Raw genomic sequence first — 14,041 nt, forward strand, 5'->3', positions numbered from 1 at the left:
ACAGGTCAAGCTTGATTGATGGGGCTGCCAGTTGAATAGGCCTGGTTGAGGGAATAAAAAAGACTCTTGATTTTGGTTTTAAAATAATAATGTGGCTCTTCTTGTCTCCCAGGAAGGTCAGAGGTCGGGGCCAGTTAACCAACAGTAGCTTTACAAATAGAAATTCCATTTGAGACTCTACAAAGCAAACTAATACACCCATTTATGTTGCTAAAAGCTTTTGTCTGCATGACCTCGTCCTTCTTTCCACTCTGTGCTTTTAGAATGTGCTTGTCCAACACTCTTCTGGGACAATAGATGACACACAGGAACTTCTTTCGGCAGCAGCAACCACATTTAATGCAGCCTGTTCCACATCAACATCATATAATCCATAAATGTCTGCATCATATTGGTTGTGTGTGGAATGGTGTGCTAGCCTATTAGGCATCTCAAATGACTGTATCAGTTATGTTAATTGGCTCTTAGCTGTGTGCCGGTACGTAATCTAAAACTTCTTCACATCTGTGCAATTCCTCACAGCATAATAACAGTAATCTGTAGATTGCGTTTAATGGGACGGTCGACTATAAAACATAATTGTCACATAACGTGGATGCGCCTCTGATCTTGCACATTTCTGATGGATCTGTGAACATGAAAGGCAACGAGGGGAGAGCTAAGTGTTGATGATCAAAACGCAAATCCTGAAGAATCCTGAGAGTGATGGTGAGGGGAGTTTTTGTGAGAGTAGTAATCGAGACGAACCTGATTATACAAGTACATGGGCACATGGAGATAATTAATATTACTTAAACAACCTCAGCTTGTGTTTATATATATATATTTATATATAGATAGATATATAAATATAGATATAGATATAAGATATAAAGGCAGTACAAAATGAGTGCATGGCTAATATTCATGGCTCTTTCCAACAGTGACCAGGTGCTGGTCCACCTGCCAATCAGTCTTCGTTACTGTGGCGACAGCAGCAGTCCTCTGGTGACTGCAGTCAAATGGTGAAGAAGGGCGAGCGGTTAAGCAGTGATTAAGAACGGCCGTTTAGACAGGCTGGGAGACAGGGAGACCTTGAGAAGTCAGCCATCCATAACATTGTTTATGTAGTATTGACTGGCCCCCACATACCGCGTCACACATAGTACACTCCACAGCAACGTGTCCACACACAGAAAAACACCAAGCGGACATAAACCGGACCGACTCTGACTACCGGCGGAGATGAATTGGCAGCAAGAAGTGCTGCAACGCTTTGAATTTGAAGGCTTTAATTTGCCCTAAATAAAATGTGTTAATGAACCGCACACTCCTTGAAAACCAAAATTTGTCTTCCTTGTGGCGGCTAGCAGTGAAAAGAGGTTCAGTCATTGTTTTTTTATTGTTTTTTTTTCTATTTCTCACCTCCTGTTTGTCTGTATCAAGAGAGGGAACGAGACACTTTTTGCAGCCAGACTTCATGATTTAGTTTGAAAGTACACACAAACCTTTCATGCATGCATTTATACAGTCATGCACATTTCATAAACACAAGCCAAGATGTTCAGAGTCTCTCTCTCTCTCTCTCTCTCTCTCTCTCACACACACACACACACACACACACACACATACACACACACCTTGCTGTCGATCTCGCTGCTGCCCAGAGAGGTCTGGATGACGTAGAGCAGAGCATCTGTCAGGCCGTCACACTCCCTCATCCTTCGTCTCGCCTCCTCACCTGCGGAGCTTACATTCCTGCAACACACACACAAAGAGAATTGGTCAGAATGTGTGTGTGTGTGTGTGTGTGTCTGCATGTTTGTCAAACAGAAAGAGTATAACAAATGGAAAAAGAAAGAGAGTCAGTGAGAAGAAGAAGAAAAACAAAACGCTGGTAACGAGGGCTGCAGGAAGAGGGAGGTGGAGAGAGTGAGAGAGAGATACCGTTGAACCTGGCAGCTCTCCCTAAACTAAACAATTGAAAATGAAACATAAAAATTCTGGATACATCTCAATCTATGCCCTGAAGGCCTGCTTCAATTTAAAGCACTTGACTGGAGTCCAAAAAAACAGAAGAGTGAAAAAAATAAATAAAAGGCTGCTTAGTCAGACAGTTGCTTCCTGAACTTCACAGCCAACACTCACACCAACGCTGCTTTGATGATTTGACAAAATTGTACCATTTATTATTAGCAGCTTTGCCAAAGCGATGCACAAAATGAATACAGTTTTAATTGAACTGGAGGTACAGGTGGGTGGTGTTGGGTTGGATTTGTTTGGGTTTCAACACGGAGCTGCACAAGACACTGACTCATTTGCTTGTGTCAATAAAAAGATATGAAACCGAGGAGTGTGGCTGGAGATAGACTGTGTTTCCTTCCCTCAACACAAGAATGGAGATGAATGTTCCTTCATTTTCCTTCAAAAGTGATTTAAGGTCACACAACGTTATCCATTGACAAGAGCTTAACAATGCTCAAGTTGCAGGGACAGACTGTATAGGGATTTATTATGGAAATTCATTCGCGAATGTTTTGAGAAATTGGGATAAAGGTCACTATATTTTAAATTGAATAACAAGGGAGCCATGCTAGGAGATGATAACATTTTGACATGCATTGTAAAATTGTGTTTGTATGGTGCTATAATCATAGCAGGAAGATTTGTCCTCAAAACACAGGTCACACAGATTTTTTTCTAAGAAGTTCCACGAGTTAAAGTTGTAGTCCGTAACATTTGCATCTATTTAATTGTCTTTTAAGTTACTATCGATCAAAGAGTGAGTTAAAACAATGGTGATTGATCACATGACCGACTAATGAAAGTGCTTGTACTTGATGCTTTGCACAGAAATAGGCTCTCTGTGTCTGTGGCGACATTCCTGTGCAAAATTCCACATTCCGGAGCAACTCACTGAAGTGTTTGCTGCGTTACGTCGTAATCAGAACTCCGTAACTTCTAACTTCTGAGTCAGGCTCCCTCTAGTCTTAAGTGTTTGACCAGGTACATTTCATTACTGCTGACTCACAATGGAGGATCGACAGGCAGAGAAAGACAACAACAACAAAAAACACAGCGTAATCAAATCTTTCAGAAATTCTCCATCTAAAAACATGATGAATATATACACACAGGCTTAAAGTCTCATTGTCACAACTACACTATGTTGTTCCTTTGTCACAATGTGCAAAATCAATCCTCGCAAATTCTGTTGAAGGTGACAATGGAAGGAGAGTGTTGTCCTCAAAAAATTGTGATATCACAAAGCATTCTCGCCGTCGCTGGCAATAGTCATAGAGTGGAGGTACATTGCTCTATTGGCTGTCTCGGTATTCTGCGCTGCTTTTGACTGAGAATGGATCATTTCATCACCGAGGTACCCAATCTGACTTTGTGTTTGGTGGCGTCTGCTGCTCGTTCACTTACTAAACACCATAGTTTTAAGCAGAAGTACTTTGATTAGATTCAGACAGGGGCAAATATCATGTGACATGTTGTTGTATTATTATTATCGAACCGCAAAGCTGTTTCTTGTGGTCGAGTCTAGCAAAAGAGGACCAAGGAGTTAGAATTATCATCATAACATACCATTATGACCTTTAGTTACAGCCTTTTATGTATTTTATATCTCTGTATTTATTGGTTGGTTGTTACACAATGGACTTCCATTGCCTAATAGATGAGGGGGCAAAAATCATAATAAATAACAAACCAGTTGTTGAAGTTAAGCAACATAGTTTAAACATCTGTAAAAGGTGAAATAAAAAAAGATTAAAACGTGACAGAATAGAGGCGTGGATGGGAACGCAGCATAATGGTATGAATGAATAAGTTCATCCATCACATCGGCATTATAAAGAGATCACCGTCGTTTCACCAGTCAATGAGACGAGGTCAATCACTTATTGTACTGATGAGAAAGAGAGAAACAAACGAGAGGGAGGAAGACACGGGAACTCAATTAAAACTTGGAGAGAAGGTCAAGTCATTTTCGCCCGCTTTGAATGCTAATGGGCAAACAAGCACACGATGGAAAACCTGCTTAGCGGAGACACAATTCTCTGTCGAGTCGATATAAAACAACAGAGCAGTGAAAACACTTCACCTTGACTAATGTCTAAGCAGCAAAGACAGGAGGTGGGCGGGTGGCAGAGAGAGAGAGAGAGAGAGAGAGAGAGAGAGAGAGAGAGAGCGCGGGTGGATTATGCATTGCTTTAACGCTCAGCCTTCAACATGCTGACTACTGAGATTTGCATCAACTTTTTGATCTGATGCCTTATCACGGGTGGAGGTGGTGGAGGCCACTGGCTCGTCAACATGAGTGTTTAAATAAGATAACTTTTCACAAATTGGTGATGTTTGCCAGGATTGGTATATGCTGTTGGGACAGACTGAGTGCCTGGACATGCCCTTGGTTCTGTTCTGTATGGATGGGCACTATTTAAAGTTATTTACTAAAAGTGTGTGTGTGTGTCTCTGATGACCACACAGACAGAGCCTTAACTAAAGCATGCATTACTTATTTCTTTGGTTTAAGATACACACGGTGGGTTTATGTTATAGCTGACTCGTTTTGCCCAGTCAGACTACGTCATGCAAGCTCAGTCTCTCTTAGACTGCGATCGACTAGGACTGCTGTACACTGGACTCTGCTGAAGCATGATTTTAATCCTTTCAGACCTGTATGATTCTGCAGCTGCATGTCCCATTCTTTGCCCAAAAAGCTTTCAACACACTTTAAAAACTAAAATATATGAACACACAGCTCTGGAAAGCTCCCCGGTGGAGATGCACATTCCCGTGTGTGTATGTGTGCACACACGGGAATGCGCGTGTGAACGGGCCTTTGCCTGTGTGTGGGCTTGCTGCCCGCGCACATGTGCTCGTTATTCTAGTGGTTCTGTAATGACTTTCTGCAACACGCCATGCCTTCTGTGCGAGTTACTGACAAACACAGTGAGGCCAGGACTTCTTATGCAGGAAGTAGCCCGTTCACTTTTTTTTTTCTTCCTTTTTTCCTGGGTGTAATGTTTCCTCGGGCATTCTCACATCTTCCTGTTTTGCATTAGGGAATATTTAGATAAAGCTTCTTTGTTTGGGTCAGCGTCCTCACTCTAACATAAGGGATTTATGGGCCCTGTTAACATAATCTGAGCATACGGTTATCACTCATAGAGAGAGAGAGCAAATCAGATGACATATTTCATAAGAAGATGATGGATGAGTACGCTAGGTGACATTTTAAGCAATGTGTCTGTGCACAAACATTTTTCTAAGAGAGGGCATTTGTGCACTTGGTGAGTGTGTGTGTGTGTGTGTGTGTGTGTGTGTGTGCGTCTGAATGATGGTGTCTGTCAATGTACTTAAATTTAACTGATAATCTTTACTATCCATTACACGCTTACACTTCATCCTATCTGATGTCCCTCATTAGGCTGCCATGTTAAATAATTACCTATCGGGTAAAAAAGACAGAATGAGATTAAGCATCCCATTCTGAATTTAAACGTTCTAGTGGAGAGAAAGCCGTTTCCTGACTTTACTTCGTTTTGTAAAATACATTGTGTACTAGTCCTAATTATGGTAACTTTTGGCATTTAATGGTAATATTCAGTATTTTCTGTCTTCCTGAAGCATAATAAACAACATTTGGCCTATTCCTATGGGGAATTGTAACATAATGAGCAGTGTGGCACAGTTGTGGTCGGAGCCCCTTTTTCAGGGAAAACATTAAAGATAAATTCAAAATATATATATTTATTAAAGTGCTGCTGGTCCTGCATCAGAAGCACAGGAAGACAATTAAACTGAGGTTAACAACACTGATATATTTTCTGAAAAGTAGCATCCACACGTACCGCTGAAAAAGATTACTAACAAGCTTCTGGATATCTGCAGGAGCTGGCTTTCAGTCATTAATAATGGCAAATGTTGACCATGTCTTTGATCAATTAGGCGTACCCACTTTAAAAGATAGAAGACAAGTTATACATTTTTCATTTAACATTGATTTTCCTTTCCAGTGTCCAATAGTGCATCTCCGGAAATGAGTTGAGAGCCACTGAGCAGATCAGATGTTAGTCTAAAGCTTTAGTTGTTGGAGGATTCATGCAACGTGTCCAGGAACGATGTGAACATGAGTGAATCTCCGACAGATGGCTCTCTAATGTTGATCAGGGAACAAATGGCCACTGAGTGACTTTGTCTCAAACAGCTGGTGTGTGGTAGCTCTGCACAAGTATCTGCTCATATGTGTGTGTGTGTGTGTGCGGGGGACACAAGGGTCATCACCAGATGGAGCACACAGGCATACAAACCAATTAATATCAATGAAATATAGGGGGGAAAGGTCATTCATGACCACACACTCCTTATTGATTAATGTAATAACTTATTCTACTGCTCTCCCACCAGTGTGGGAGTCTGAAAGGAATGCCGATAGACCCATATGTTGTCTAATGTGATGACGCACGCCGCGCACACACACACACACACACGCACACACACACACACACACACACACACACACACACACACACACACACACACACACACACACACACACACACACACACACACAGAGCATGGAGGAAGCAGGTTTCCTCTGGCTTGGCTGCAAACCAACAACCTGCAGGGAGGTAAACAGCCCTTGAATGGAATATGGAAACCCCTTCACAGGAGGCCTTTTGTCTGGCCTGATAATGTGTGTGTGTATGTGTGTGTGTGTGTGTGTGTGTGTGTGTGTGTGTGTGTGTGTGTGTGTGTGTGTGAGTGAGTGTGTGCGTCATCACATTAAACAACATATGGGTCTATCGGCATCATTAGCTGCTTGGCCTACATTTAAGAGCACACACCAACATACATGAAAATATACACACATTCCCACACGAACACACATCCGTAATGGAAACACCTGACGCCCTGACACCAGTTCATTCTCATTATCAACTCCCCCATGCCAGCTGGGATCTCTGAGATTGATACAGTTGAATGTCTCTGCTTTTCAATGGGAACCAGTGTGGTCCTTTATGTGTACATTCACACAGATCCACTTCAGAAATGGACATACACTGTTCAACCCACACAAACAGATATAGAAACATCAATGCACACAAAGGCATGTACACTCCCATGCATTGCACTGCAGCGATGGGATAATGAGATAGGTGAAAGGTCTGGAATTGAGCCGACGTCCACTGGGATCTGAACATTGTGGCCTCCTGTCACTTTAACCCCCCCAAGAACAGACACTGAGATAGAAAACGACCCCGGAGAGCAGCAGAAACACCTTCATTACTCTCTGTGTCTCAGCTTCACCATTTTTCTCCCTGTTCTAATCGTTCAAACTTTTCCCCGCCTTCCCCTCCTCTACACACCTGTCCTCCTTCTCCTTTACCGGCGTTTGCAATTTGATCTGTACATTTACAGTGTGGCGCAGTGCGCTGACAGCATCGTTTGTCTTTCCCCTGCATCTCCAGAGGTGCATACACGTGCACACACTGAAGTCCTACACACACCTTAGCGGGTTAGGAAATAATAAACTTGACATAAAAGTCGAAAGTCTACAGTCATCATTGGTGGCCTTAAATGTTTAAGGCAATACATCTTGCTTTGGGATTAAACAAACAAAAATGTAATTTGTGATATGTAAAGAAACTCAAAAATCTCAAAAGAAATCTTTCAACAGGGCTTACATTGGGGAAAAAAATTTGTGTGATTTGGTGAACTAAACCTTTACATTCACCTACACTTCTTCTGGTGTCATGAATGACACTAAGCCACTTCCAAAAGGTGCCAAATACTTACTGCAGGGATTACTATGACGTGTAATGAAGAACCCTTTCAGCTCATTTTTTTTTAACAGCAAAAATATTCAAAGAAAATTCCATGTGTTGCTGTTTGTTTTCAGAAAATGGTGCTTAAATAAACAAAACTCCAACTGCAAATAAGGATATACTTAATTGATATTACACAAAAGAACAACTTCATAATCACAATCATCTATGTTATTTACCCTTGCAAGTATCTTATATACACCCAGAATTATTCTCAAGATTTTAAAAACGGCAAATACATTTTTTGATATTTCAGGAGTAATAACCTTTCCTCTCAATCCCCTGTAGTCATTCCCCTGCACACACAGGTGGGACAAATATTTGTTACAGTTAACGATAAAATGCAACCCAAATGCAAATGCAATGATGCAAAACAGCCAACAAAACACCAGAGTTAAATCAGCACCGACGGATCCCAGCATTACAGCTCTCCCCAATGTAATATTTATTGCAAACGCACAGCTATTAGTGAACTGAATTACATTTGTACAGGTGTTTGTGATATTGAGTTATTGTGCATAATCATGTCGTCCCGTTCCACAGGCCCCATGACAGTTCCTGTGCTGTTCCATTAGACTGCTGACAACAAAAGCCCAGAGGTTTGTAACAAAAAAAAGCTAAACTGGCCTTTTAACTTCAAAACGCTTATTTAATTACATCCAAGTAACATACCTGGCACTGCAATTCCTGTTTAAAAATGTAGAATATTGGCGGTGCACCTCACAATACAGTAGGTCCTCTGAGGTGAAGTACACAAATGTACAAAAGCTATGTTGAAATGAATAACAATGAATACAGATTATAGTCTTTTAAAAGAAGAAGCGCTGGAGTGAGATCGCTTCCCACTGACTGACGGGAGATTTATATATTTGATTCATCATCCAGAATTCTGACTGAAAGGAATTCAGAACTAGAAGCGTGCAAACATTCATAATTACACATGTTGGATGTTTGGGAAGATGGTTATGAAAGCTGGTATTCACTTTTAGAATGATCACACATGGAATAATTATCAGAGCAACCGGAAACCTTTTCTTTGGTATGTTGATTGCGTACGCACGCTGTAGCACCTTGTACACAAATGAATGGGAATTACATAGAAAAACCTGTTTGTACCATCTTCAGAATGGCTTTGAAATGCTTTCGATAGACATTCAATAACGGGAGATAAGCATTCCAAACAGCTTGAGAGGAGCTCTGCAAAGCGAGTGGGGCGAGGTTTAATCCAGAGGCTGCTGGTGGTTGATTGAGTGCACAGCTCAAAGAGAGACAGCCAAGTGGACATGGAGGTTTTTTTCTAAAGCGTTTCAACCCTCTGTGGAGTTGGTGTGAGAGTGCATGTACATGGTTGAACAATCGTTGTTGTATAGGATCAACAGCCAGAGCTCCTTTTCTGTGCTAATGGCATTCAAGTGAAATACACACATGCTGTAGCAATGTGCATGTTTTGTACAAAGGTTCAATTTTCATAATTTGGAGCTTTGGTTTAAAGTCAAACATGGGAAAAATATCATGTTGATTTTTCAATTTTGGAATTAAGAAAGGACTGAAGTGTTGGTCCAATCAAAGAGCTACTTAGGTGAACTCGAAAATTAATTACGGGGATTAGTTTGGTAGTCTGGACTTCTGACTCAGTCTTTTGAGTTCTGCATGCAGTTAAAACTAGCAGGTGCACTTTCAGTATGACTGAAACAACATTAGGTATCGCTGCAAGTAACAAACCAAAGAGGCTTGCCCGTCTGGATGCAAACTGTAAAAACTTTTAAATATGTAATATTCCATTTTAAAAGATGATCAGCAATAATTGTTCTCCAATTTCTACAAAACTGTAAGATGTCCTTCATTATTTCAGGCTTCAGCAACTGAGGAACATACAGCACAATGCATCAAAAACAAAGTCTTGACACACAAAGGACTCATATAATTGGAGGAGTTGCTATGGTTACCAGCAGAAGTTAGTGAGAGAGAGAGAGAGAGAGAGAGAGAGAGAGAGAGAGAGAGAGAGAGAGAGAGCAAGAGGGAGGGAGGGAGAGGGAACAAGTGCGAGGGAAGAAAGGGAGAGAAAGACTGCATTAATAGTTTCTGAATATATGCATCTATAAGCACAAAGCACCAGCAAACATTCAAGAGAAGAAACACAATAAAGTTGTCTTGTTGCAGCAAATCTCCGAGAGAAAGAAACACAAGAAGCCAAAGAAAGTGGAAACACATGCAGTTTTGCCAACAGTTGTAGCACGTTGGTGTATTCTCAGAAATGAGAAGTGTGCGTGGGCGTGTGGTGTTTTTACCTGAGACACCCAGTAGCATTGCGCAGCACCTGCGAGGTATGAAGATGGAGCTTGCGGTCATCATGGTGATTGGGGGAGGAGTCCCAGTTAGAGTGCGGTATGATGACGCTATTGGTCAGAACGGCCAGGGCGTCCTGGATGATTGGCATCTTGAGAGCGTCACACGACGAGAGGTTCCATAACACACCTGCGCACACACACACACACACACACACACACCCAGAGAGAGAGAGAGAAAGAACAAGCACACAGTTTAATAACATAGCTCTATGTGCATTAGTTTATCATCAAAATTAAAACAAGTGTTATTGATGAACCAAAGTTATGCAGTTAACGATTAATTGATGTACCGGCTCATTTTCACAATGAAAAATAGTGAATTCATTGCATTAGTCATCAGTCAAGACTGTTCATTTTCATTTGCCAACAGAGGATTATTATTTTCCAAATAATGCCCATAAAGTATAAACCCAGTCTTTGTTTGTTCTGGCAACATAATTATTAAGCATGTGAAACTCATCACAAGACAAAAACACCTCTACTATTCTGCCGTATGACAATTTAAATGTGCTGGCAACAATGCTTATAATGCAGATAAACCAGGACTATTATACCTATTTGAAAGAAAATAACCTTCATGATATAGTCATGTTATTCATTTCAGATCATCCCCCACAGTGCACAGCATGATGAATGCCTTTTTAACAATATTTCCGTTAAAATGCTCCTGTAAAATCTGTGTTCACTTTTCCACTTTGCTTTTTCATCTCTTCCTTCTCTCTGTCAGCTTTCCACATGTCATTCACACCCATATATTTTATGACATTTTAAAGCAAATAACGGTTCCATTAACCTGTCAGCGATGGAAACACATGGTTGTTATTCATAAGGTCAGTGTTGTTTGAGTCTCTCCTTCTGATTTGAGGTTTAAAAATTCAAAACAAGCCAAAACTTTTTAACCTTCTGCTTACTTGTACTAATATCAGCCAGATCTTTTTTTTGCTGCACCAGAACAACCCACAAAAATGACTCCTTTTGAGAATGCCGCACACTCTTTTATTGTGGACTCTACAATCTAACGTATAACTTGTGATATCTAAGGAAATTAATTCATTTGTTGGTCCAGGCAGAATGCCAACTGTCCAGCAACTGCATAATGTATCGCATGAACACAAGCGCAGTTTATATACACAAACACACCCTAAGCAGATGCAGAGATATACAGTCGACGTCTGCAGCCGGACGCACATGAGTTGGCAGAAAAACTTGCAAGTTTGTGTGTACGCAAGGATACTCTCAATCACCTGCAAGGACAAACATACTGTACACGCAGTCACATGCATGTCACTGTAATCACATACAGTGTGTGCACACACACACACACACACACACACACACACACACACACACACACACACACACACACACACACACACACACACACACACACACACACAAGCATTTTCCTTCTTCTTGTCAGATGGAATACCAGATGCCTCTGCGCAGACGGGTGACAGCACTAGCCTTGTTGGTTAGCTGTGACACACTAGAACCACACACACACACACACACACACACACACACACACACACACACACACACACACACACACACACACACACACACAGGCTTCATCAGTATTCTCCCATTCTACATATGTTAATTAGTCCCTGCTGCTTGCGCTGGTCAACCCTACCGAGAGGGCAAGAGATACAAAAAACTGATATAGTTACAACCAATAAGACACAAATGTGTGAAACAGAGGGTGACAGAGATGAAAGACATGGAAATAGAAAATTAATGAGTGGGGAAGAGAGCTGGAGGAGCTGAGTGATGGTTTAGGGAGACAGGAACAGATTGAGACGACGGCGGGGACATGCGACTCGTTTTTTAATATGACAAACTATAAAAAGCCGCGGTGTTGAAGGTCACCATCTCTCATGTATTTGGTGTCAGACTCCAGATGTCCCAGGTCCCAGTTGACAGATGTCACTTATTCGCAGTTACCACACAAATAGAATATGGTCACAACTCCAGACACTAAGTGCTCTGCACGCAATGGTCCGTGTTCAGAGAGGCTGTCAGTCGGCTAAAGGATGTGCCGTCCACCACACAATGTGCCCAATCTAATTACTTGTTAGATGTGAATGTAAATGAAACGGAGTGCACAGTGGGGATTATGAATGCTGTCCGTCACCTGAAACGACACCATTTGAGGCAGGACACTGACGGGTCGAATTGGCAAAGAATGGATCGCTGCCACTGACGGCACCGTGAACTGTGCATGACTGCTAACCGCTGTCCGCCCCATCTCAGGGTCCAATTCAGGAGAGATAATGCGCTAATGATGTTACAGCAGAGGCACAGCAGAGTTTTGCAGCTGATTACAATTGCAGGGGGAAGGAATCATGTGTTTAGTGGCTTTAATAATAACCTTATATTTTTTTTTCTCCTTGTGTATTTTCAGAAATGACATGTAGGGAAGCGATATTCATTTATTTTTCATGACACTACCGTCCTTGCATCCCAAAATAAATGAGTTGTTATGACTATGCCTGGCTACAATCACTGCTTCCATGATCACTGGAAAGTCTGGGCATGACACCCCTTATAGTCTAAATGTGCTTCAGCTACCACCAACTCTCTTAAGACGCTAATAATTTCATTGTAACCACTATTAAGGCTGATCTTTTGTGAATTGGACTGATTTTACAAAGAGGCTCATTTCCATAGAAAGGGGCCAATTCTGTGCCAAATGAATACTTATTATCTAATTTAAACATTGCAAATAACACAGGAGCACTGAGATGCGATGTGCTTGGTGGTGCACTTCGAGCGCATTCACCCTTTGCTTCTTTTTGTCTTATTTGTGCAGGTTTAGCAGCTGCAGAAGCTACCAATGTTTTTGTAAATGTGTCCCTGAATTCCTAAAAGCTCCAGGGAGGCTGCTCTGTGGCAAAACCTGACCTCTGTAAAAAAAACAAAAAACAAAAACAAAAAAAACAATAATACAAAAATAAAATATTTCTATAATTTTTGAAAACATAAGAAAAAAAACTATAATAATAAAAAACAAAAACCTGAGGCATCTGAAAATAAAACTACTGAATGTGTTCAACTCTGCATAAGAGAACCAAATTAAAATGTATGCTAAAAAGAGAGTGGAGGAGAAATGGGCCAGGGCTGTGTCACAATGAATTAAGCCTCACATCACTGAAACACTGTCCACAAGTGTTGTGGAGTCAATGGGTGTTGACTAGAAGCCAGTTTTATGAAGCCAACAGCAAATGCCAGACAAAGGGATGGGAGGCCAGGAAAAAGACAAGGAAGGGAAGTTAAAGGTTACACAACAAAATGCAACGTTAGTGTTAGTTTCTAATTGTTTTTCTGAATAGGCTGCCAACTTCACACCTGGCCCATGGATGAAAACGAGCCTCACAGCTAATTCTGGCATTTTGTTAATCTGAAATAAATGCAAACATATCAGGATATCTCTATGTTTCCTGGTATCTCTTATGTGGAAGCTAAAAGTGCAACATCTGTGAGAAAAAAACAAACATGAAAGAGGAAACCAAAGGAAAATTAATGGGAGTCAAAGAGGGAGTGAAAAAGATGGAAGACAAAAAGACAAAAAAATGATGACCTTGTATGCTGTTTGTCAGCAATCAAGTGTTCACACTCATACGCTGTATGTGTGAGTGTGAGTGTGAGTGTGTGTGTGTGTGTGTGTGTGTGTGTGTGTGTGTGTATTTGGGAAAGTGGCAACATTTGCCTTTACTTTCACTAATCAGCCTTTTGTTTCACATCTCGACTCTCTTCTCCATTCCTCTCAATCTCTCTCCTCTCATGGGATCTTTTCAAAACCAAGGTAGCAGCTCAAACATCAACAAACACTCTCTCTCTCCCACACACACACACACACACACACACACACAC

At 41.2% G+C, this 14,041-nt stretch overlaps 1 protein-coding gene across 2 annotated transcripts in view; it reads right to left on the minus strand.

The window, feature by feature from the left end:
- The window catches only part of ctnnd2a (catenin (cadherin-associated protein), delta 2a), a 218,632-nt gene that overhangs the window by 40,412 nt on the left and 164,179 nt on the right, over window positions 1-14,041 (minus strand). For both annotated transcript variants that reach the window (XM_084033107.1, XM_084033108.1), the window contains exons 15-16: window positions 10,106-10,292; window positions 1,620-1,737 (exon numbers count right to left, since the gene is read on the minus strand). In XM_084033107.1, the coding sequence (XP_083889233.1) occupies window positions 1,620-1,737; window positions 10,106-10,292 (305 nt within the window). The remainder of the gene's footprint in view (window positions 1-1,619; window positions 1,738-10,105; window positions 10,293-14,041) is intronic.

This window comes from Eutrigla gurnardus (genome assembly GCF_963514095.1).
Source record: "Eutrigla gurnardus genome assembly, chromosome: 18".
In the NCBI taxonomy this organism is placed as follows: domain Eukaryota; kingdom Metazoa; phylum Chordata; class Actinopteri; order Perciformes; family Triglidae; genus Eutrigla; species Eutrigla gurnardus.